General features: G+C 44.0%; 1 protein-coding gene across 9 annotated transcripts in view; it reads right to left on the reverse strand.

The window, feature by feature from the left end:
• MROH7 (maestro heat like repeat family member 7) overlaps positions 1 to 22,322 on the reverse strand; it is a 41,517-nt gene that overhangs the window by 15,269 nt on the left and 3,926 nt on the right. For 3 of the 9 annotated variants that reach the window (XM_061633114.1, XM_061633116.1, XM_061633111.1), the window contains exons 2-13: positions 18,865 to 19,179; positions 17,777 to 17,889; positions 16,867 to 16,968; positions 15,059 to 15,147; positions 14,431 to 14,551; positions 13,228 to 13,323; positions 11,194 to 11,298; positions 10,606 to 10,744; positions 4,804 to 4,916; positions 3,908 to 4,060; positions 2,764 to 2,918; positions 471 to 603 (exon numbers count right to left, since the gene is read on the reverse strand). In XM_061633114.1, coding sequence (XP_061489098.1) covers positions 471 to 603; positions 2,764 to 2,918; positions 3,908 to 4,060; positions 4,804 to 4,916; positions 10,606 to 10,744; positions 11,194 to 11,298; positions 13,228 to 13,323; positions 14,431 to 14,551; positions 15,059 to 15,147; positions 16,867 to 16,968; positions 17,777 to 17,889; positions 18,865 to 19,018 — 1,473 coding nt within the window. In that variant the 5' untranslated portion in view covers positions 19,019 to 19,179. The other 6 variants (XM_061633112.1, XM_061633117.1, XM_061633115.1 and 3 more) reach the window with 6 other exon arrangements.

Genomic DNA, 22,322 nt, shown 5'->3' on the forward strand with positions numbered 1-22,322 from the left:
AGGACTGTTGAGACATGGAATACAAACTGCCCTTCCCTATGAGTAGCATTTAGGACCTGCGATGGATTGATCTATGATCATTTATTAGGGTTTTTCACACTTTTACAGTGACATCAGTCAGGTCATTTACAATCTTCTGGCATGAAAAGTTCTCCTTGTTGGATACAGCATGGCATGCTTGTTACATGTGACTAGCACGTTTCATTTCTGACAATTACATGGCTTTGCATGTACATAATAGAAAGATGTTGATGTATGTAATCATTGGGTGATGTGACAAACACAGGCTGCATGCTGTTTCCTACAGTGGATTTTGCCATATCCGAAGCAGCCCTTACACAGAAGTTGTTTCAGGACAAATACTGGAACTTGCTTTCTTCCATCTCTCTTTGGAGCTCGTTTGTAAAAATCATCCAGTAGTTTTGTTCCTTTCTATTGGGAAGGAGAGACAAGTTTGAACAATTTCTTACGGCCAGAGGTGTGATATAGTTTCCAGTGGACTTTGGGCTCCGCTGCAGCTTTTTCAGCAGTACGTTCACAAGGACAGTTAGTTCATCATATGAGCATGTTTTGGTTAACACATACCACATCTCAGCAGCATACCTGCAAGTTTGAGGGGTGGGGTGGGGGGAAACAGACACATTTCAAGTTGTGTATTCACAATTCAGCCATTGTCCTTCCCTCCACTCTTTTGACTGTATAAAGCAGGGATGAGGAATCTGTGGCCCTTCAGACGTTGTTGGGACTTCAACTCCTATCAGCCCCACCCAGCACAGCCAGTCGCCAGGAATGATGGAAGTTGTAGTCCAGCAACATCAGGACTGGAGAGTCATACATTCCTGTCTGTGGAATGACCTCCCCAATGAGGTGCGTCTGTCTCCCATCACTATAAACCTTCAGGAGGAATTTGAAAATGTTCCTGTTTACCCAGGCATTTGATGGCTGAAGGGGACTTTTCCTGGCATCCTGAAGATCATTGATGAAAGACTATTTTTAAGCTGTGTTTTAGAATACCACCTCATTGCATCAAGGGGGTCATGTCAGTGGCGCTCAGTAGATGCCCAACCATGCAGACCCTTGACGCCAGCTCTGCCTCTCCTGAACCTTGTCTTCTTTTCAGCCACTGCTTTTATTTTATTTATTTTGCTTACACATTTATGCTCCAACCCAAAGAGTGCTAGGTGTAGGCTTCATCACAGTCCATAAGCTTACAACTGAGCTGAGAGGCAGGCATGGCGAAAAGTGTGAGAGAAGATAAGGCTTGATAAAGGAGCAGTGGGGCTGGCTGCTAGGTTAGGAAGGTGCACAGGAAATATTTGGTGATGATGGTCTTAAGCAGGCATCTGGAGGAACCTTTAGTCTACCTGATGTTGTTGGGCTACAACTCTCACCGCCCATGGCCATTGGACATGCTGGCTGGGGCTGATGGGAGTTGGAGTCATAGAACACCTGGAGGGGCCACAAGTTCTCCATGTAGAGACTGCTCTATGGAAACAGTGGGTTTTGGAGAGGTATTTGAAAGAAGAGAAGCACTAGTGATTTCAAGGAGGGAACAGGAGGATGAAGAGGGAGGTTTTTCCAGACATAAGAAACATTATGGTAGTAGATACAAAGGCCATACTTATCTCTCCTTACCCAGCTATTGTCTGGTTTCTTAGCAGTACAATCTCCTTTCTTCTGACCAGGGCCTGCAGCAATATACACCCCTTTCCTCCTTATCCTTTTTTAAAATTTGACCTCTCTCTTTAGCATGAGCAGTTCCACATTCTATTCCTGTCAACCCAGAGTCTACCTACATTTCCTTATGCCTCCTCTAACTCATAGCCATACCACGCCTTTTGCTCCAACCCTCCCGGTCATGAGCTGTTTGATCTTTCTGTATGTGGCCACATTCCAAATATTGTGTACAGTTCTGGTCGCCTCACATCAAAAAGAATATTCTAGAGTTGGAAAAGGTCCAGAAAAGGGCAACCACAATGATCATGGGGATGGATCGACTCCTCTATGAGGAAAATTTGCAGCATTTGGGGCTTTTTAGTTTAGAGAAAAGGCGAGTTAGAGACAACATGATAGAAGTGTATAAAATTATGGATGGCATGGAGAATGTGGACAGAGAAAAGTTTTTCTTCCTCTCACATAACACTAGAACTCATGGACATCCAATGAAGCTGAATGCTGGAAGACTCAGGATAGACAAAAGAATGTACGTCTTCATGCAGCGCATAGTTAAACTATGGAATTCACTGTCACAAGAGGCAGTAATGGCCACCAACCTGGACGGCTTTACACGATTAGAAAATTCATGGAGGATGGCTGTAAGTGGATACTAGCCATGATGGCTGTGCTCTGCCACCATAGTCAGAGGCAGTGTGCTTCCGAAAACCAGTTGCCAGAAGCCGCAGGAGGGGAGAGTGCTCTTGCACTCGGGTCCTGCTTGCGGGCTTCCCCCAGGCACCTGGTTGGCCACTATGAGAACAGGATATGAGAGCTGGACTAGATGGGCCACTGGCCTGATCCAGCAGGCTCTTCTTATGAATTTGGTTACGTAGGGTGATGGCCTGAGGCTGTTAAGCTTCACACTCAGTCTGCTAGCAGGTGGCATTCCAGTCTATTCTTGTGGGAAAGGGTGGCAGCCATAAGGATCTTCCTGGCTGCTTTTATTTATCTTTGCTAAGACAAACCTTTATCATGTCTCCCTGCCCTCCACGATGCTTAGAGGGTGAAGACTGGACCAGCTGGGCTAAGCATCATGGAGCTATGTACCTGTCGACTGGGAAAGGGCACCGGAGAAGGGCACTGCATACTTCTGCCATGTAGGTATGAGCCAGCTCAGTCATAATCCCCATCATTATGTGCCTGTCCTGGAACTGGTAGATGGAACCAAGCTGCTGGTAAATCTTATTCACAATTTCTGGCACCTTAAAGAAAACAACCATGATTCAATTAAATGCCCTGCTGGAGCCAAGTAGGGCATGGGGTGGGTACCACATCAGCAAGATACAAACCAGAATTTTACAAGATCCCCCAAAGAGCAGGGGATATACATTGGAGGAGGGAGCAGAAGGGAACCAGGGTTCTAATCAGTGTAGTGTAGTGGTTAGAGTGTTGGACTTGGACCTGGGAGACCAGGGTTTAAATTCACATTCAGCCATGAAGCTCACTGGGTGACCTTGGGCGAGTCACTGTCTTTCAGCCTAAACCTACCTCACGGGGTTGCTGTGACAATAAAATGGAGAGGAGGAGGAGAAGAACCATGTACAACTGCTTGAGCAACTTGGAAGAAATGTAGGAAATAAATATGATGATGATGATGATGATAACAACAACATGCAAGGATACAAAATGCTCCATGCTTCAGGCAGTCATCTTCCATGAGGTGAAAGGTGACAAACAGTGATGTGGCCTCCTTCACTGCTATTGTGGAAACTTTACCGAAATGGAGACTTACATTGCCAGGCAGGAATGCCCACCATGAGGCAGAGTAAGGTTGCGTTTTCAGGGAAGAGTATCAGATTAATAAATAATCATATTTTTTACTGCCAAGGAGGAGGAGAGGTGCCTGTGAGATTTTCTGTCTCAGGTGCCAAAATAATGGGACTGGCCTTGGGCTGGGGATGCCACTTGTTACTCTGCCTCAGGCAGCAAAATGTCTTAGGCCAGCACTGTCCCCAGGGGTGAGAAGGTTCAAAAATTCCCTGCTCGGGTCAATTTGGTTCTGCCCAATATTGGATGTGTGTGAATCAGCTAATCAATAATGAGGTACTGACATGGGAAGACATCCTGCGAGCACTGACACAGCCTTCGCAACAGACCCATTTACCTCAGGCAATAACATCTTAGTGGCACCTCTAAAGAAGCTGCCACAGTCACTCCTTGGCTTTCCCTCCCTGTTCCAGACATCTCCTACCTGCCTACGTAACTTGTGCTTGTACTGCTCCAGGATGACAGATGTGATGGTGTGTGATGCTGCAGTGGTGCTCCTATTGGCTTCCTTAAGGCAGCCTATAGCGGTTAAGAAAAGCTCTGTCATCTGTCTTGAGGTGAGGTATGGCGCAAATTCCTGAGAGGGGAGACGTAGAGCAGCATTTTGTGGTATTCTAAGCTAGGAACACAGCTGAGAGTAGACCAGTAAGTCAAGCTCAAATGTCTTCCTTATTGAGAGACCTTTGCAGGAAGGAATAAAGGTTCTGTGGAGGAGCCAGTTGCTGTGCACGTTTACTCAGAAGTTAAATTCCATAGGATTAGCTCCTAAGTAAAAGTGTACAGAATTACAACTCAATGTTCTCAACATTTGGTTTTACATAAGAAAATAGGAAGCTGTCTTTTTCCAAGTCAGACCATTGGTCCATTTAGCTCAGTACTGTCTTCACTGACTGGCAGCAGCTCTCTCACGCAGGGGGCAATCCCAGCCCTACCTGGAGATGTCAGAGACTAAACCAGAGACTTTCTGCATGCAAAGCATGTGCTCTATCACTGAGCTACAGCCCTTCCCCAAGTTTTATGTAAGAAAAATGAGAATAGGCAAGATCTGATGCATGTACTCTTAGAAGTGCCACTGACTTCAATGGGCCTTTCTCCTCTTAAATAAGTGTGCATAGGATTGCAGCCCTGATGAACTATGTTCTGGAGATTGAAATCTTTGTCCCAAATATCACTGCAAAGATTAAATAATTATAGTTATGATTTGTTCCCCTCTTTACACCCTATCAGGAGGACTAAGTTAAAAAAATAGGATGGTCTCTGCAATGATGTACAATGATTTGCAGATCCTCTACTGTATCACATCTAGGATTGAAGACTTACTTTAATAATACGGGCAATATTTTGCTGAGATGTAGTAGGGTCATAGGCACCCAAAACCTCTTCATAAACGTGGAGCGGCTCTGCTTCCAGGGAGTCAGTGTTCATTTCAGTGCCTAGTCAGAAAAAGAGAGATTTTAAAGTTTCCCATTTAATACGTGCTTCTTCTTCTTTTTATTTTGTATCTTGCAAGTTTGCTATCTGACTGTTATGTAGGTGTCTGGAGTTTGGACAAAAGATGGTCAAGGAGCCGAAATGGCTGGTTAATGACGCATAATGGTCAGATCCATAATGGCCCCGGGACCAAACCATGCTAGCAACATCTTTTCTTAGGGAAATTACAGGTAAATGCTACAGAATGGCCAAAAATACTAGCGAGAGCCTGTAGGAGTCATCTACAGCTAAGGGTGGGCCTTGAGTTCAGTAGATGAGGGAACAACAGAAGCATGCTTAGGAACAGGAAAGAGAATAGACACAGGGCACTTCCAGACTCACTATTCTGCAAGTGGAATTCAACCACAAGTAGCAAATTCAGGCTGTGCAAGTTATTTATTTTGATGATTTACATACTGCTCTTTGTACAAGCCATAGGACAGTTAACAACAAGGTCAAACAAGGTCTCAGGCCAGTTAGGGCTTTGAAATGTCAGAGTAAGCATCTTGAATTGGACTCAAAAAACAACTGCCAAACAGTGTTGCTGTTTTAAAATAGGAATAATATGCTTGTGGCCTGCTGCCCCTTCCAGCATTCTGGCTGCTGCATTTTGTACTAGTGGTAATTTCCAGACCATCTTCAAGGGCAGTCCTATGTGGAACATGTTACAATAATCTAACAGACTATCAGAGATGGCCAGGCTACCTTTATGCAGAAATAGCCATAACTGGCACATCAGCTTCAACTGGACATAGGCCCGCCTAGGCACTGAGGTCACCTGGGCCTCAAGTGACAGTGATGGTTCTAAAAGCACTTTTGTTCCACTCACCAATTTTGGAATTCCTTAACAATGATGCAAAACATCCAATGGCTAGTTGTGGACTTTTCTACATTCCAGAACATATCTTCCAAATGAAGTAATACAAAGTCATCTGAAATACTTTAATTTGGTTTTGTGTTGGATATATATGTGTATTATACAGCCACAAGAGTGGCTGTATGCTATAGCCAACATGGATATTTCACATTTCGCAATGTTAAATTGAAAATACCCCCCATGCCATTCTGCTGCTTCCCATACGCTCATTTCAAAATAAAACCTTACAAAACTTATAGTCCTGAACTCAGAAACACTTGCCTAACAACACTCTAAGTTTTCATGGTGATACACAAAACACTCAGAGAGAATTGGGAGTTCAAAGTGTAAAACCCGATAAAAACAAATCCAGACACTGGCTGGATTTTTTTCTGTCAGTGGTCTCACAATTCGTTGAAATTAATTGAAAAACAGCCATGTTCACAGAGTACCTGTAATCCTATTACTGACCTTGCCCCGTATTCTAACATTCAATATCTGCAGTTTAAAAGTAAAAAAAATGCCTGACGGATTTTTAATTAATTTAAGAAACTTAAGATTGGAGTCAATGATAAGTGTGGGCATGCACAGTAAGAACCAACTGTCAGGGTTCTAAAAGCCAGACTCACAGCTGTTTGGCTTGGCTAATCAGGGGGCCATACCCACATCAGACATTTATTCCACTTTAAACAGTCATGGCTTCCCCCAAAGAATCCTGGGAAGTATAGTCTGTGAAGGGTGCTGAGAGTTGTTAGGAGACTCCTAGTGGGCAGAGTGATATAACAGCACCTCTTCTGGGGACTGTAGTTCTGTGAGGGGAAGAGGGCGTCTCCTAGCAACTCTCAGCACCTGTCACAAATTACACTTCCGAGGATTCTTTGGGGGAAGCCATGACAGTCTAAAATGAAATAAAGGTCTGGTGTGGATGTGGCCAGTGACAGCTTTGGTTTAAACGTGGGTCGGAGACTACATGTGCCTGCTGTAGAATAAAAAGGTGAGGGAAACCCTGAAAACTAATGATACTGTTCAGAATGTTTTCCTTTTGAAAAGGAAAGGACTTTTTCTCTGCCCAGTGCCCACCTAACCAATCTCCTCCCCCTCCCCCTCTCTCCCCTCCTTCCTCCCTATCCCTACCATTCCTCCCCCTCTCAACATAAGAACATAAGAACATAAGAAGAGCCTGCTGGATCAGGCCAGTGGCCCATCTAGTCCAGCATCCTGTTCTCACAGTGGCCAACCAGGTGCCTGGGGGAAGCCCGCAAGCAGGACCCGAGTGCAAGAACACTCTCCCCTCCTGAGGCTTCCGGCAACTGGTTTTCAGAAGCATGCTGCCTCTGACTAGGGTGGCACAGCACAGCCATCATGGCTAGTAGCCATTGATAGCCCTGTCCTCCATGAATTTGTCTAATCTTCTTTTAAAGCCATCCAAGCTGGTGGCCATTACTGCATCTTGTGGGAGCAAATTCCATAGTTTAACTATGCGCTGAGTAAAGAAGTACTTCCTTTTGTCTGTCCTGAATCTTCCAACATTCAGCTTCTTTGAATGTCCACGAGTTCTAGTATTATGAGAGAGGGAGAAGAACTTTTCTCTATCCACTTTCTCAATGCCATGCATAATTTTATACACTTCTATCATGTCTCCTCTGACCCGCCTTTTCTCTAAACTAAAAAGCCCCAAATGCTGCAACCTTTCCTCGTAAGGGAGTCGCTCCATCCCCTTGATCATTCTGGTTGCCCTCTTCTGAACCTTTTCCAACTCTATAATATCCTTTTTGAGATGAGGCGACCAGAACTGTACACAGTATTCCAAATGCGGCCGCACCATAGATTTATACAACGGCATGATGATATCGGCTGTTTTATTTTCAATACCTTTCCTAATTATCACTAGCATGGAATTTGCCTTTTTCACAGCTGCCGCACACTGGGTCGACATTTTCATCGTGCTGTCCACTACAACCCGAGGTCTCTCTCCTGGTCGGTCACCGCCAGTTCAGACCCCATGAGCGTATATGTGAAATTAAGATTTTTTGCTCCAATATGCATAATTTTACACTTGTTTATATTGAATTGCATTTGCCATTTTTCCGCCCATTCACTCAGTTTGGAGAGGTCTTTTTGGAGCTCTTCGCAATCCCTTTTTGTTTTAACAACCCTGAACAATTTAGTGTCGTCAGCAAACTTGGCCACTTCACTGCTCACTCCTAATTCTAGGTCATTTATGAACAAGTTGAAAAGTACAGGTCCCAATACCGATCCTTGAGGGACTCCACTTTCTACAGCCCTCCATTGGGAGAACTGTCCGTTTATTCCTACTCTCTGCTTTCTGCTTCTTAACCAATTCCTTATCCACAAGAGGACCTCTCCTCTTATTCCATGACTGCTAAGCTTCCTCAGAAGCCTTTGGTGAGGTACCTTGTCAAACGCTTTTTGAAAGTCTAAGTACACTATGTCCACTGGATCACCTCTATCTATATGCTTGTTGACACTCTCAAAGAATTCTAATAGGTTACTGAGACAGGACTTTCCCTTGCAGAAGCCATGCTGGCTCTGCTTCAGCAAGGCTTGTTCTTCTATGTGCTTAGTTAATCTAGCTTTAATAATACTTTCTACCAGTTTTCCAGGGACAGAAGTTAAGCTAACTGGCCTGTAATTTCCGGGATCCCCTCTGGATCCCTTTTTGAAGATTGGCGTTACATTTGCCACTTTCCAGTCCTCAGGCACGGAGGAGGACCCGAGGGACAAGTTACATATTTTAGTTAGCAGATCAGCAATTTCACATTTGAGTTCTTTGAGAACTCTTGGGTGGATGCCATCCGGGCCCGGTGATTTGTCAGTTTTTATATTGTCCATAAGCCTAGAACTTCCTCTCTCGTTACCACTATTTGTCTCAGTTCCTCAGAATCCCTTCCTGCAAATGTTAGTTTAGGTTCAGGGATCTGCCCTATATCTTCCACTGTGAAGACAGATGCAAAGAATTCATTTAGCTTCTCTGCGATCTCCTTATCGTTCTTTAGTACACCTTTGACTCCCTTATCATCCAAGGGTCCAATCGCCTCCCTAGATGGTCTCCTGCTTTGAATGTATTTATAGAATTTTTTGTTGTTGGTTTTTATGTTCTTAGCAATGTGCTCCTCAAATTCTTTTTTAGCATCCCTCTCCTCCTCCTCCCCTCTTCCCTGCCCCTCTCCCAGGTCAGTTTCACCTATCCTAAGCATGATTGTATAGGAGTAAATCCCATTACACTCAAAAAGCATGCAAATGATCAAACCTGCCCTCCCATCCTACTCCCTCCTGTCCCCTCCTGTCCCTCCCCCTTCCAATCACATTCCCTTCCTTCCCCTCCCCTCTCTCCTTCCCCTCCCCTCTCCCCACCCCCTTCTCTCCCTCCCCCATGGTCAGTTTTACCTATCCTAAGCATGACTGCATGGTAGTAAATCCCATTGAACTCAATAAGCATGCAAATGGTCAAACCTGCCTTTCCCCTCCCCCCTTCTCTCCTTTCCCCTCTCTCCTTCTGCTCCCTTCCTCTCCTTCCCTTCTTCCTCCCCTCCCCTCTTCCTACTTTCTCCTCCTCTGCCCACTCCAGTCCTGCATGATTTCAGGGGAGTAAATCCCACTAACTCAATAAGTATGGAAATGATCAATCCATTCTCAGCAAACTTGCACAAGATAGCATTTCTTACCTCTCAAACTAAAAAGCAGAGATATTCACTAATATGCAAAAAAACCCTTGCAGTTTGAGAATGTACCTATAGCCAACAGATATTTCTATCAACCTTTAAAAAAACAGGGAAGTTGGGCAGCTTTAGTGAATGCACTAGGGGAGCAGGAGACCTGACTTCCTCTCTGAGATATTGTACTGCCCTACAAATCTGTAAAAATGCAAACACAATTTGGGTTGGTCTTTCACAATCCAATCTACTTCCTGTGTAGCTTGGAAAAATTTGGTAACATGTGCCTCTGAGCATATGGTGAGAGGTGACAACGCCTGCAATCAGTCCAAATAGCTGAAACAAGACATATGCTGTGCTGATCTTGTTTTAGCAGGGAGGAAGCAACAATATTAAGACAGTTGATATAGTTCAAATAGTCACTTTAAATGTTTGATTTACTTTGCAGTTTTAGTGACGTTTCCTATAGTAAACCATTTTCTTTTCCTTCTGTTTCTGTGAATATGTGAAGTACAGCAACACTTTGCACAATTCACACTACAAAAACCCTCCAAAACTAATTGTGGAATAATTGCACTGACTATTCTGCAGAATAGTCTCCAGTGGGTGGTCCCTTGTGATTATTTATTTATAGATTTGGCCTTTCATTGTTAATGACCTCAAGAGAGTTTACAATAGCCAATATATAGCTACATAATACAATGCTGTGTGCCCAACAACGTGTCCATGGGCAACACAATGCCCTCAGACAGCCCTCCTCCTTTTTTGGTTGTTTGGTGGTGGTGGGTGTTGTTTTGGGTGTGAGTTTTTGTCTTTTGGTGGGTGGGTGGGTGGATCTTGTCTGATGTGGGAGGAGGACATTCTGAGCATCAATATTTTTTCTTCTGTGAAATGGGTATTCTGTGGTGCCAACAACAGTTTATTTGATTTTCAGTTGTGCCCCTGGGGACTCCTAGTATAATGCAATACCCCAATTCAGTAAAATATAGGAGAGAAGAAAATAGTTTCAGAGGCAGCAAGCCAATGGCTACAGAATAGCATGTTGCTGAATAAATAAAGTACAGTTTCCTGCTATATAGATGTACAGTTCAGATACTGGAGTTTTCAGTGCTCCTGACTTACCCTTTCTGTGCAGCATAAGGGAGTACAGGAAATACATGCCTTCCATCGCATGTTGGCCAATCTCCTTTTTGGGATCATTGAGACGCAGGCACAGCTGACCAATCAGTAGCCCCAGCCTAGAACAGTCATCATGCGACATCTGAATGGAGATATTGAGAGTGCTTCTGTTGACACTGACGGGAAGACAAGGAATCTTTGTGCTGCTTGAATAGAAAAGGTCCCCATGTTCAAATGAAACGCCTTCCTTTGGGAGGATGGGTGGGATATAATGTAATAAATAATAAATACATCAAACAAACAAATAAATAAATGAAATGGGGTTTGTAATTCAGTCATCTTTTCCTGTTGAGTCTCATTCAAAACAATGCCAGTATGCAGCAGCGGCGACACGGGCAACTAGTGGTCAGGTGATTGCCCCCCGCCACCTTGCCATCTGCGTCTGATTCACACATACCAACCTCCATTTTCAGTCCGAACATTTGCAGGTCACACAGAGACTTCTGTGTCTTGAAGTCTTGCTTATGGGAGTATGTCTTATCCTCACAACACCTGTGGCCAAGCCACCCCAAGTCAAAAGGCAGCACTCACGTGAAACATGGGGCAGGTGGCTGCGAATTTTAACAGGGACACATAGGCTTTCACCGCTCTTGCTCGTTCGTGGGCTTGTCCTGAAGTCATCCAGGGTGCCAAGTGCTGGGGGGATTATTGGGACAAACTGTTAGCAACTGTGTAAGAGGAAGTACATACTATCAGAACTCCTATTGGAAGCCGTGCTCCTGTCTTTCTGACTAGCTTGCCATACACAGGCGCACTGGAAGCTGCCTGATTCCAAGTCAGGCCATCCATTTATCAGTTCAGGGGAACTTCAGGCCTAGGGCTAAGTGGGACCCTCAGGACTCTCTATCTCGCCCCTAGAATTTTTCCAAGCCACACCTCTCACTGGCAACCCGCTTCACACCCCAAGTGTTTTTGCCTGGCTGGACTGGGGCCTTGAACCCTAATAATGCCTCTTGCTTGTCTGAATGTAGGATAGAGAGGGGTGCCTCTATGTGTGGAAACTAGCCTGATGTATAAAGGTAACATTTAAATCCATTGCTCTGCCCATTTTTGTCTCTGGCCCCACCCACCACTGGCAAGTGGCTCCTCCAAGGTTGCCCAGAAGGAAAGGGGCTGAAAATGTCTCACCACTCCTGGTCTATACTGATTGGCAATGGTTTTCCAGGGTACAGTAGGGCCCTACTTGTTGGCGCCCTGCTTTTTGGCGTTCCAGTAATATGGTGGCGCCAGCGGGTCTATCAGCTGTAGCACGGGGAGCTCCAGCCACTACGCTCCAGCTGACAGGGATCCCCGCGCTATAGCTGATTGCACGCTACAGCTGATCAGCTGATTGCGCACTACAGCTGATCAGCTGATTGCGCACTACAGCTGATCAGCTGGTGCACGCAATCAGCTGTAGCACGGGGAGCTTGAGCCCTCCAGCTGATCGCTGTCAGCTGGAACGCAGCGGCTGGAGCTCCCTGCAGTACAGTTGATCACGTGCTACATCTGATCAGCTGTAGCGCATGATCAGCTGGAGCGGGGAGCTTCTGCGTTCCAGCTGATCCCTGTCAGCTGTAGCGCATGATCAGCTGTAGCACGGGGAGCTTCTGCACTCCAGCTGATAGTTGTCAGCTGGAGCAAGGCGGCTGGAGCTCCCCACACTACAGCTGATCACGCGATCAGCTGTAGGGCGGGGAGCTTGCGCAGTCCAGCTGATCGCTGTCAGCTGGAGCATGGGGAGCTCCTGCGCTCCAGCTCAGTAAAAGGTAAAGGTGTCCCCGCACTTGTAGTGCGAGTCATTTCCGACTCTTAGGGTGACGTCTTGTGATGTTTACTAGGCAGACCGTATATATGGGGTGGGATTGCCAGTTCCGTCCCCAGCCTTTCTTTACCCCCCAGCATATGCCGGGTACTCATTTTACCGGCCACGGATGGATGGAAGGCTGAGTGGATCTCGACCCCTTTTACCGGAGATTCGACTTCCTCCTTTCGTTGGAATCGAACTCCGGCCATGAGCAGAGCTTCGGCTGCATTACTGCCGTTTACCACTCTGCGCCATGGAGGATCTTCCAGCTCAGTAGGGTCCCACTTTTCAGCAGGGGCCTGGAACGGAACTTGCTGTATGAGTGGGGCCCTACTGTATAGACACAGCACTACCTGAACATGCCAGAGACTTAATCTGGAACATTTTGCATGCAAAGCATGTGCTCTACCACTGAGCTATACATCTGTACATACTATGACTGTATGAATGAAAAAAAATATTTATTTCTAGGTGTGGTTTTAAGATGAGAAAGACTTTTCTTTATAAATTATGGGCTTTTAAATCATCAGACATACTCCTCTGTTCATATATAACTGCAGCAATTACCTCCCCTCTCTTCTCTGAAGCCAGATTAGTTTCCTCCTATATATAATATTCAACTCTGTTAAAACCTCACAGACTGAAAGGCAAAAAGACATCTGCTTCATGAAACTAGGCATAGATTTTTTCTTTGGAGAGAAGAATACCAATGCACATATATATTCTCATCACTTGCACCAACTGATTCCTTGGGGCACAAATAGATAACAGTTGCTTACACCTAAAAGTGCACACAGTTCGGTAGTATTTGGTCTCTCCGATAATAGACATTTCAGCATTGCTTCCATAGCTTCTACAGTTTGGTTGTACAATGCCTGAGAATGAAATAAAAGTTGTATAATATGATATATTACTATAACATTACATGTCAGTATCTATGAACTGACGTAACTAATAAACCTAGGGCAGTTTTTGATGCCATGCCTACTCAGAGTAGACCCATTAAAGCTAATGGGCATGATTCATTTAGGTTCATTAATTTCAATGGGTCTTCTCTGAGTAGGACAGTTGAATACAACCCCTAAGATTCAAAAATGCATGCAGCTCTCCCTCCAAAGCCCTATTAAAATGCTTAAGGGTTGCCTAACAGTGAACAGCATGCTTGATGCATTTTATCATACTCGTAGACTAGACACAGGTCCCCATCAAACCCTTTCTCAGGTTACAAGAGTAGGAAAGGCCAGATCTTTATCTTCCCAATCCTGATAGGGCTGTTCATCTGTTAATCACCTGATGTCACATCCAACTGTTAGAAAGCCAGCATCTCACACAACTGTGGCAAAGAATCCTTCTCATAACATGACAAAGTTGAGTGGACCAACAATGCCATCACAGAAGTCTGAGAAATAGTGACGAATGTTGGAAGATTCAGGACAGACAAAAGAAAGTATTTCTTCATGCAGCGTATAGTTAAACTATGGAATTCGCTCTCACAGGAAGTAGCCAGCAACTAAGGTGGCTTTAAATTAGTGGAGGATAAGGCTACCAATGGCTACTAATTATGATGGTCGTGTGTCCTTGAGGCAGTGTATATCAACTGCTGGGGAACACAAGTGGGGAAAGTGCTGTTGGGCTCAGGTCCTGCTTTTGGGCTTCCCATAGGTATCTGGTTGGCCACGGTGAGAACAGAATGCTGGACTAGATGGGTCATTGGACTAATCCAGCAGGCTCTTCTTATGTTCTTTAAAAAAACAAACTAGATGTTTTTAAAAAACACCAACACCAAAATACGTTATTATTCAGACACAGCCCTGACAATCAATAAATGAATGAGGAGGAACCTAGGGCCCTCCAGACTCAACTCCAACTCTCATCAGCTCCAGCTAGCATGGCGAAAGACCAAGGATAATGGGGAGTATAGTCTAGCAACATCTGGAGGACCACAGGTTCCCCCACCCCTGCAATACATGGTGATAAAATACCTGTATGTTGACTTTTTTCCCATTCTGACGTTGCAAGATGTTAACTGAGGGCAAGGCAAAGATGCTGGCAATGCATACTCTGAGCAGCTTCTCTTTAGCCCACAGAGAAGGCTCCACTTGGCTGAGGTGGGGAAGAACAGACAGAGAACATTCAGTGTACATTATATTTTTTCTCTGTGGAAGTGGCATGGGTCACCTAAAAGTTCAGAGTAAAGGAAACTATGCCTGATTTATGAGTTGCTGTACTGCTGTAAGAATGTGTGAGCAGATTACAAAGGGGCAGTCACTGTTCAGAATATGGTATGGCAGCTCACTATGAGGCAAGGGACTTGGGTAAGTCTTTTTTGAGCCTATAGCTCTGACTTGAGTTCAGAACTGCCAGGTCTAGATCGTAGAACTTTAGAGCATACTCAGAAATATGTCACATTATTCATCACTAGCGCAATAAAGCAAGACAATCCCTTCTGTAGTCATTGAGCCGAGACAGGTTTGGCTTTTCTATGTGCTTTGCTTCTAATAATTCCACAGACATGGCAGTCTCTGATGACATTTCTCATCTCATTAACTCTTCTGTACCTTCCTATAATATGTGGATCAGAGAGGATGTTGGGGTATAGATCTGACGTACCTTAGGTCCTCAAGGAGAAGCATCCCCTGACAGCGCAAAGCTGTGGAGTGTGAATCTATGTTGTCTAGAGACAAGTCTGAAATCTGTACCTGTGAATCCCAGATGAGGGGTAAACATGCAAGGAAATGAGGTCTTGGTTAAATTATTTATTGCCTATTTTTATCTCTCTCTTATTCTCTCTCTTAGAATGAAGGTGGGGAACCTGTGGCCCTCCAGATATGGCTGGATTCTAACTTCCATCTCCTCTGACTATTGGTCATGCTGGCTAGGACTGATGAGAGTTCAAGAACATCTGAAGAGTCACAGGATCCCCCATCCCTGCTCTAGGGTGATGAAACGCAAACGAGGACAGGGCTCTAGCTATTTCAACAGTTGTGTAGGCAAGAGAAGTTCAGCAGCCATAGCAGGCCTTTCGGGGTGTGAAACGATGTACTTGCTCAAACCACCTCTAATACACAATTATAATGATAGGCACAGAAACAGGCCAAGCTCAAAGTTTTGGGGGCCCAGAGCTAGCTGCCCTCAGTGGCCTTTGGCTGATTTGTGGGCAGCTGGCAGTGCCAACAAGTTTGGGCATGCAGCTCAGAGTTCTGTTTGGCAATGCCTCTCTTTCCCTGTCAGCTGCTCCCATGAACAGGTGAGTGGCAGTCACTTGCAGTGTCCCCATGATAGTGGCAGTGGGCCTGCGAGGGTGGTGCATATGCCCCGGCATGTCACTGCTAGGGCTGCATAGATGTTTTTGCCCTCCTTTTCATCAGGAAACTGCCCCTCTCCTTTTTTTTTAAAAAAAGGTGATAAATGACAGCAAAAAGAAAATGGTGCCATCTACTTCAAGTCAGAGCCCAATGCAACCCACTAGCTGGAAGATCATGCACTGTGAGGACTTACACAGCAATCCTATCTACAGAAAGCCAGTGTAACGTATACCAGCACAAGTCATGCTGGCATAAGTTACTTCTATTCTAAACTCCATTCAGGAGGAATTTAACTTGCATCATTCTTGTTGCTGGCCTTTTTCAACTGGGTTACTAGGTTATGTAGCCAAACTGAAAGGGATTTGGAACAGGTGTAAGTCTCTCCTTCCCACTCCTGCTGTGCCCTTGGAATGCCCTTTTTGGGGACTTATGCTGGCTTAAATTCTGCTGGCTTAGCTAGGATGATGGATTTACACCAGTATAGTCCCATTTCAACCAGGAAAGATATGCTGAATCTCTCTCATTCCTGCAAATCTTGGGTTTCAATTGCACTGTTAGAACATCAAGGCAAATGCAAACTAGGCATCTATAGCAAGGACGTCTCCAGTAATTTAAGATGGGTTCATATATCTACAATTTGCTTCTTGTTTGTGCATTTTAGCAGGACTGGCTTATTTGTGAGTCATGTGAATGGTGCAATGGGAAATGAAGACAGGGCTCCTTTGGGAGGAAAGATGGGATAGGTATTGAGTAAACAAATAAGACACTCATGTGAAAAAGCAACAGAAACTTCTGTGAGGAACAGCTTGTCTTTTCCAGCGCTTCTACTCTGTTCAGCAAAGTTGCTGCTCTAGCTGCAGTAATGTGTGAGTTCTCTGCACTGGTCTAACATTTAGACGAATTGTACCATCTATTAAATATGCAAATAAATGGATGATTATTCACATGTGATGACTTAGTTCCAGGACTACTGGGACTCAGTGTTTTCTGAGAAAATATGTATAGGATTGGGCTGTTTGTATTGCTAAGATACTCAATTACATTTTACCAATATTTGTTTTCAACCAAGCCCCAGCTTCACAAAGTAAAGGATGCACATTACATCTGACTCACCATTGTCTGCTCAACCAGCTGCAGTTTCTGAGTCCCACAGCAGTAAGGTTGATTACCATTCCCACTCATGTTCGAATCGAATTCCTGTGGACCTATTTGACACTACCAAGAAAAGGGTGAAAGATTTTAGGTACTTGCACATATGACCCTATGGGCTCAGAACCAGTTTCCAGAGCTAATTACATTATAATATGGAAAAGCAAGTCAATGGCATATTGGACAGTAGTAGCTGAATGGCTATTCAGCTGATTGCCTGGCATTCATGGCTTTACCGTGTCTTGGGGCTGTTCCTTCAACATGCCTGGTTTGGGCAGACTCTGAGCTACTGTGATACAGAAAAAAAATACTTTTAGTACAGAAAGGAATTTGTCAGGACTTGGAACATAATCATCACAAATCAGTACAATCTCTCTGCTTTCCCTAGTCCCCTCACTCAGAATCAGCTCACTATGCCCTAGTCTTCCCTGAACAATATGCAAGAAGATACTGATCTCCATGATTACATAAGGACCATGTTGTCTGAATGGGAAAAGGAAGACAAAGTTTTAAGAGCTCACGTCATCATAGTCAAAACACTTTCATCTTGCAAAAGTCTGAAGTCAGCCAATTGTTCTATGGACTAACATGGAAGGTGAATCAGTGACCTGCACGTGCCTGTGAGAACAGAGATTCTGAGCACTGGTGCATTCTGACCTCTCCAATACTGGCTTCCCCCAAACTGCAAATATCTACTCCTATTTACTAAAGCTTCGTATCTACTCAAAAGTGAGCTCTTGCACTGAAAGAAGTTCTGAACCTACCTGTATTAAGGCTCAGGTATACATAGAAAATTGCAAATGTATACTCCCTGTTGGAGTGAAGTACAGGGAAGGGTGATGATAAAGGCAGATTAACAGAAACATGTTCATACCATTTTATTACAGTCATTCAGTGCAGCTCTTTCAGTGGCTGGCTGAGTATCCTCTTCCTTTACTTCTGGGTCGTACAGCATCATTCCATAGACATCACTGGAAGTTATTGAAGCTGATATAAATAAAAGGTAAATGCAACTGAAAAAGGACACCGTTGGTATGGACATGTCTATTGCCACTCCTGGTTCTGTTACTCTAAAGCAGACATGTGAGGTAGTAAACATAGGCTTACTAAAACTGGCACAAATCTATCCTCATTCTTCCTCCAAAACATGGCCTTTTTGTTCATTTCTAATCCTGAGCAATTTATTTGGGTCTCTGCTTTCTTTGAAAATCAATGGTAGGCCATCAAGAAGTTCAAACAGTTTTATGGAGCAAATTAAAGCTGCCAGGAAGGATTCTCTGCTTATTCAAGTAGAAATCTTCCCACTGCAATCTTCATCTGACTTTCCTATTTCTGGTAAGAATGAGGGGTTTGGGGCAGACTGGAAAAATCTAGCTGTAAGATTAGCAGTCCAATTTTGATACACTGATAAAATCAGAGCTATAAAGTACAGCTATAAAGGGTGGCTTACTTCACATAGGTTCTGTTGGTCTATCTAGCTCAGTACAGACAACTTTTCATACAGGTTGTTTTAATGCCATGTAAGTTCTGCCTGGTGGTTTAAAGAAATTGCAGACATATATGTAGCTATATTTTACTTTGCTGTATTATTTTAAAAACTTGTATTTTGCTCCGGAATTGCCCGTGGCAATGAAAAGTGACTAATAAACATTTTAAATAAACTAAACTAAATTGGGTGATTGGGTGACAAGTCCATTGATTTCCTTGGGTCTGCTCGGAATATCACATAGTTGGGCATCAACACTGACTTTCAGTGCTTCGCCATGGTATTTCAGATGTTATGTTTCCATAAACACAACAATTTAGAAGCATTAACCTAGACTACTAAATTCTTAGCACTAGCTGATACATCATCATACTGGGGACAGAATTAAATGGCTGGTATTTAAATATTTATGGTTTGTTTATTGTACTTTAATCTTGGCTCAACGTATTTCCCCAACCCTAGAGGTCACTCTTTACCCTCAGAAATGCAGTGTTCCAGCAATGTGCTAGGTGGAGGACTGTTGGATAATTCTCCCTTTGTCATCAGAGGACACTGTTGAGTTGTTAGGATGTTGGCTGACTCTTTATTCCCAGTGACCAGATTTTTTCTTTCTTTCTCCATCTTTGACATCACAGAGAGGTATTTTTGAATTACTAAAAGAGCAACTGATTCTTCACCAACTGCAAAAGGCTTGATGGTATCCTTTTAGAAAATCCTGATCCATAGCTTGACTTCCCCAGACACAGGTGCTCCAAATCTTAAGACAGATGTTCTCACCATGAACAGTGTTCCTGTATGAGGGACAGGAATTGATAACATTAGTAATGTCTCACTAGTGAAATTCAAATATTTGGACATGCAGATTTTCACAGATTTGTGGCCACTTTGGTTCTCCAGCTTCTGCAAACTAAGTCATGATTTAGCTGAGTGTGTTGCCTGAACCCAGTCTCATGGTTTTTCTTGCTTCAGACAAACCACAAGCAGTAACCAAGGTTTGTTCTTGGTTAACAGTTGATTGCTTGTCTGGAGGAGACAAACCATGAGTCCAAACTTGGATGGCACGCTAAGCCAAACCATGGCTTAGCTCACAGCAGCACAGCAGGACTGGAAGAGGAGCAAAGCAGCCTCAATCTCCTCTCCAGGAGTTTGCATGCTCATGCATTTGTTCTAAATCATGATTTGACTTAGAGTTATGTCATGCAAACTGGGACAGTCCTTCTCTTTTAAGAGAAAAAAGTGTAAGAGGCAGTCTAGTGCCTTTGTAAAAATATTGTTTGATAACCAATTCAGATTTTGAGAAGCAATATTTGGGAAGAAGTAGCCTACACCAAGAATGTTATTCCAAAGAAGAATTAATACAGCCCCAAAGTCTACAGAGCTAAGTTACCCAGATTTAGCCTTAAGGTTATCAGATCCCAATTTGGATTAGGTACAGAGAGAAGCATAGTGAAGAGGTGACAGAAAGACTGACTGGAGATAATTATTTAAAATGGGAAATACCAATATGCCTTGTGGTTGCACATATACATGTGACAGTCAAAGCTCATTTGCACAGAAATAGCTAATACATACTTGAACATGCCAAAGAGTTTTGTTACATTGCTATCCTTCACTCCAAAGCAATTTAGGATCTCAGATACACAAGACTGAGAGTAAGTGGAATGGCCAAGGTTACTGAGCCAGGTACCCAGCTGAGTGCCTAAATGACACCGCACCATTTGTGGATAAAGGAAGTAGGCCTGATATTGAGGAACAGATGGCCTCTACCCTTCAGACACAATTGAGTGAGTCAGAAAAAGAAATAATTACACTTGCTTACTTGTTGGTGAAAGCTCACAGCTGCTCACTGGTTTCACATTCCTTTTCCTCTGATGGAGAAAAGGGCTCACTAGTCAATGTCACAATGGAGATGTGTATGTCATCATTCAAGCCTACATTGCTGGTCGCATAGTATCCAAGATCCTGGACACAATGGGTAAGATAGCTGAACATGGTTGTTGAATAATACCATGTTGGCACTCCATGGACACTCCCTTGTCAAAACACACCAAAAAGTTGAAAGTTTTCTTCCCAAGTTCCAAAACCCCATATGGCTGGGGTTGTCAATATGGCAACCATATGGCTGTGGAAACCATGGTGCCCTTGAGGACTTCCTCTGGTGTCTGCAAAGCCTTTGAGACTGCCCTCCTAGTAATGAAGTGGTAAGGGTAATTATCTCCCCCCCCAAAAGTACAGAGCTGAAGGACACTGGAAGAGCCATGCTCTTTCTTAATTACTCTTTCAGCACTATTTGCTTTTCAAAGCTCCAGTTGACATCTTAACAGCTGAATAGAAAGCTGAATAGAAAGCTGCAATCCAATACAGAAGTAAGCTCCATTGGGTTCAATGGGACTTGCTCTCAGGTAAGTGTGGATTAGATTGCAGTCTAAGAGGTAGGAGGGAAAGGGGAATGATTTGGGAGGCAGGAGGCAGGGAAACAGTGACAAGGGCAGAGGCTGGGGAGAAATTGGGATGCCACAGGAGAGACAGCGAAGGCCCATGTTGGAGCCAGTAAACATTACACGTTTGATCCAGTAAACAAGAACCTCTTGAAATTGTGTAATTTTTTCACCCCCAAACACAGATCTCGTCTTTCAACCTTGACACAACTGTAAAAAAATAAAATCTGGGGTTTTCTGGCACAGCTATGGTGCAAAAACATGGATCATTGTGAATTCTCATAATTTTTATAAGGAATCCACAAAACCAACACCAAATGTGTTCTATGATATGCTGGTGGTTGTGTTATCATGCTATGTAAAAACCATGAAGACCCATGAGGCTCTGTGTCTTGGATCAATTTTTTTTGTGTGTGTGACTTTGGCAGGAACCCAATCTATGATTTTTACTATGCAGTCCACTAATGTAGATGGTGGCTTTGGGGGGCTCCGTGTAAAATCATGCAAACCCAACAGGACTGTTTGAAATCTACTGGTTGTGACTTCTACCCAGACCCCATAGAAAAGCAAAGAATCTGCATATGTGTTTTCCTCCTCCCCTCTTTCTATCTGTTTGGGAGGTGGCAGCAGGGGGCGGGGAAGCAGCCAGAGAGGGTGATGCTCACAGTACCCTTTCAAATTTCCAAATGTGCCCAGAGACCCAAAAAGGTTAGCAACCCAGTCTTACTGTCTTGAGCACCTTTTGCTTGACCCTGTCCTGTTTCACTTATCAGTATGCTATCGATTTTGGGTCGGGAATCATCCCTACTGCCATCTACCAGCTATTTCTTATATTAAGGAGGACGATTCTGAGGGAGTCCTGAAGGAGTGTGCATACTTTACACCAGTACTGGACAGTGGAAGATGGGTGAAAGAGATAAAAAGTATATAAAAGCAGAGAAGTATACAAAGCAGGGTAGTTTCCTCCAATTCTCCCAGTCACAGAAACAAGGTGGGAGGAGGAAGCAACCTGACCAGACCCCGGTTCAGTTTTGAAGATTTCTATCTATCTTCTTGCAGCACACGAGTAGCAAAAATAGGTTAGAGAGTCTTAAGGTGCCTCCAGATATTAGTAAGCTTCCCCAGCAAGAATAGGTGCAAACTAAACCAGAGTTCTTTATTCACTAATAGGCAAAAACCCTTGTGGTTTAAGAATGTACCGATAGCCAACAGATATTTCTATCAAACTTTAAAAAGCAGGAAAATTGGGCAGCTAGAGTGAATGCACCAGGGGAGCAGGAGACCTGACCTCCTCTCTGAGATATTGTACTGCCCTACAAATTTGTAAAAATGTGAACACAATTTGCGTTGGTCTTTCACAACTCAACCCACTTCCTGTGTAGCTTGGAAGAATTTGGTAACGTGCCTCTGAGCATATGGGAGGGTGGGTTCGATCATTTGCATGCTTTTTGAGTTCAGTGGGATTTACTCCTGTGCAATCATGCTTAGGATAGGTG

The sequence above is a fragment of the Rhineura floridana genome, chromosome 6 (assembly GCF_030035675.1).
Source record: "Rhineura floridana isolate rRhiFlo1 chromosome 6, rRhiFlo1.hap2, whole genome shotgun sequence".
In the NCBI taxonomy this organism is placed as follows: Eukaryota; Metazoa; Chordata; class Lepidosauria; order Squamata; family Rhineuridae; genus Rhineura; species Rhineura floridana.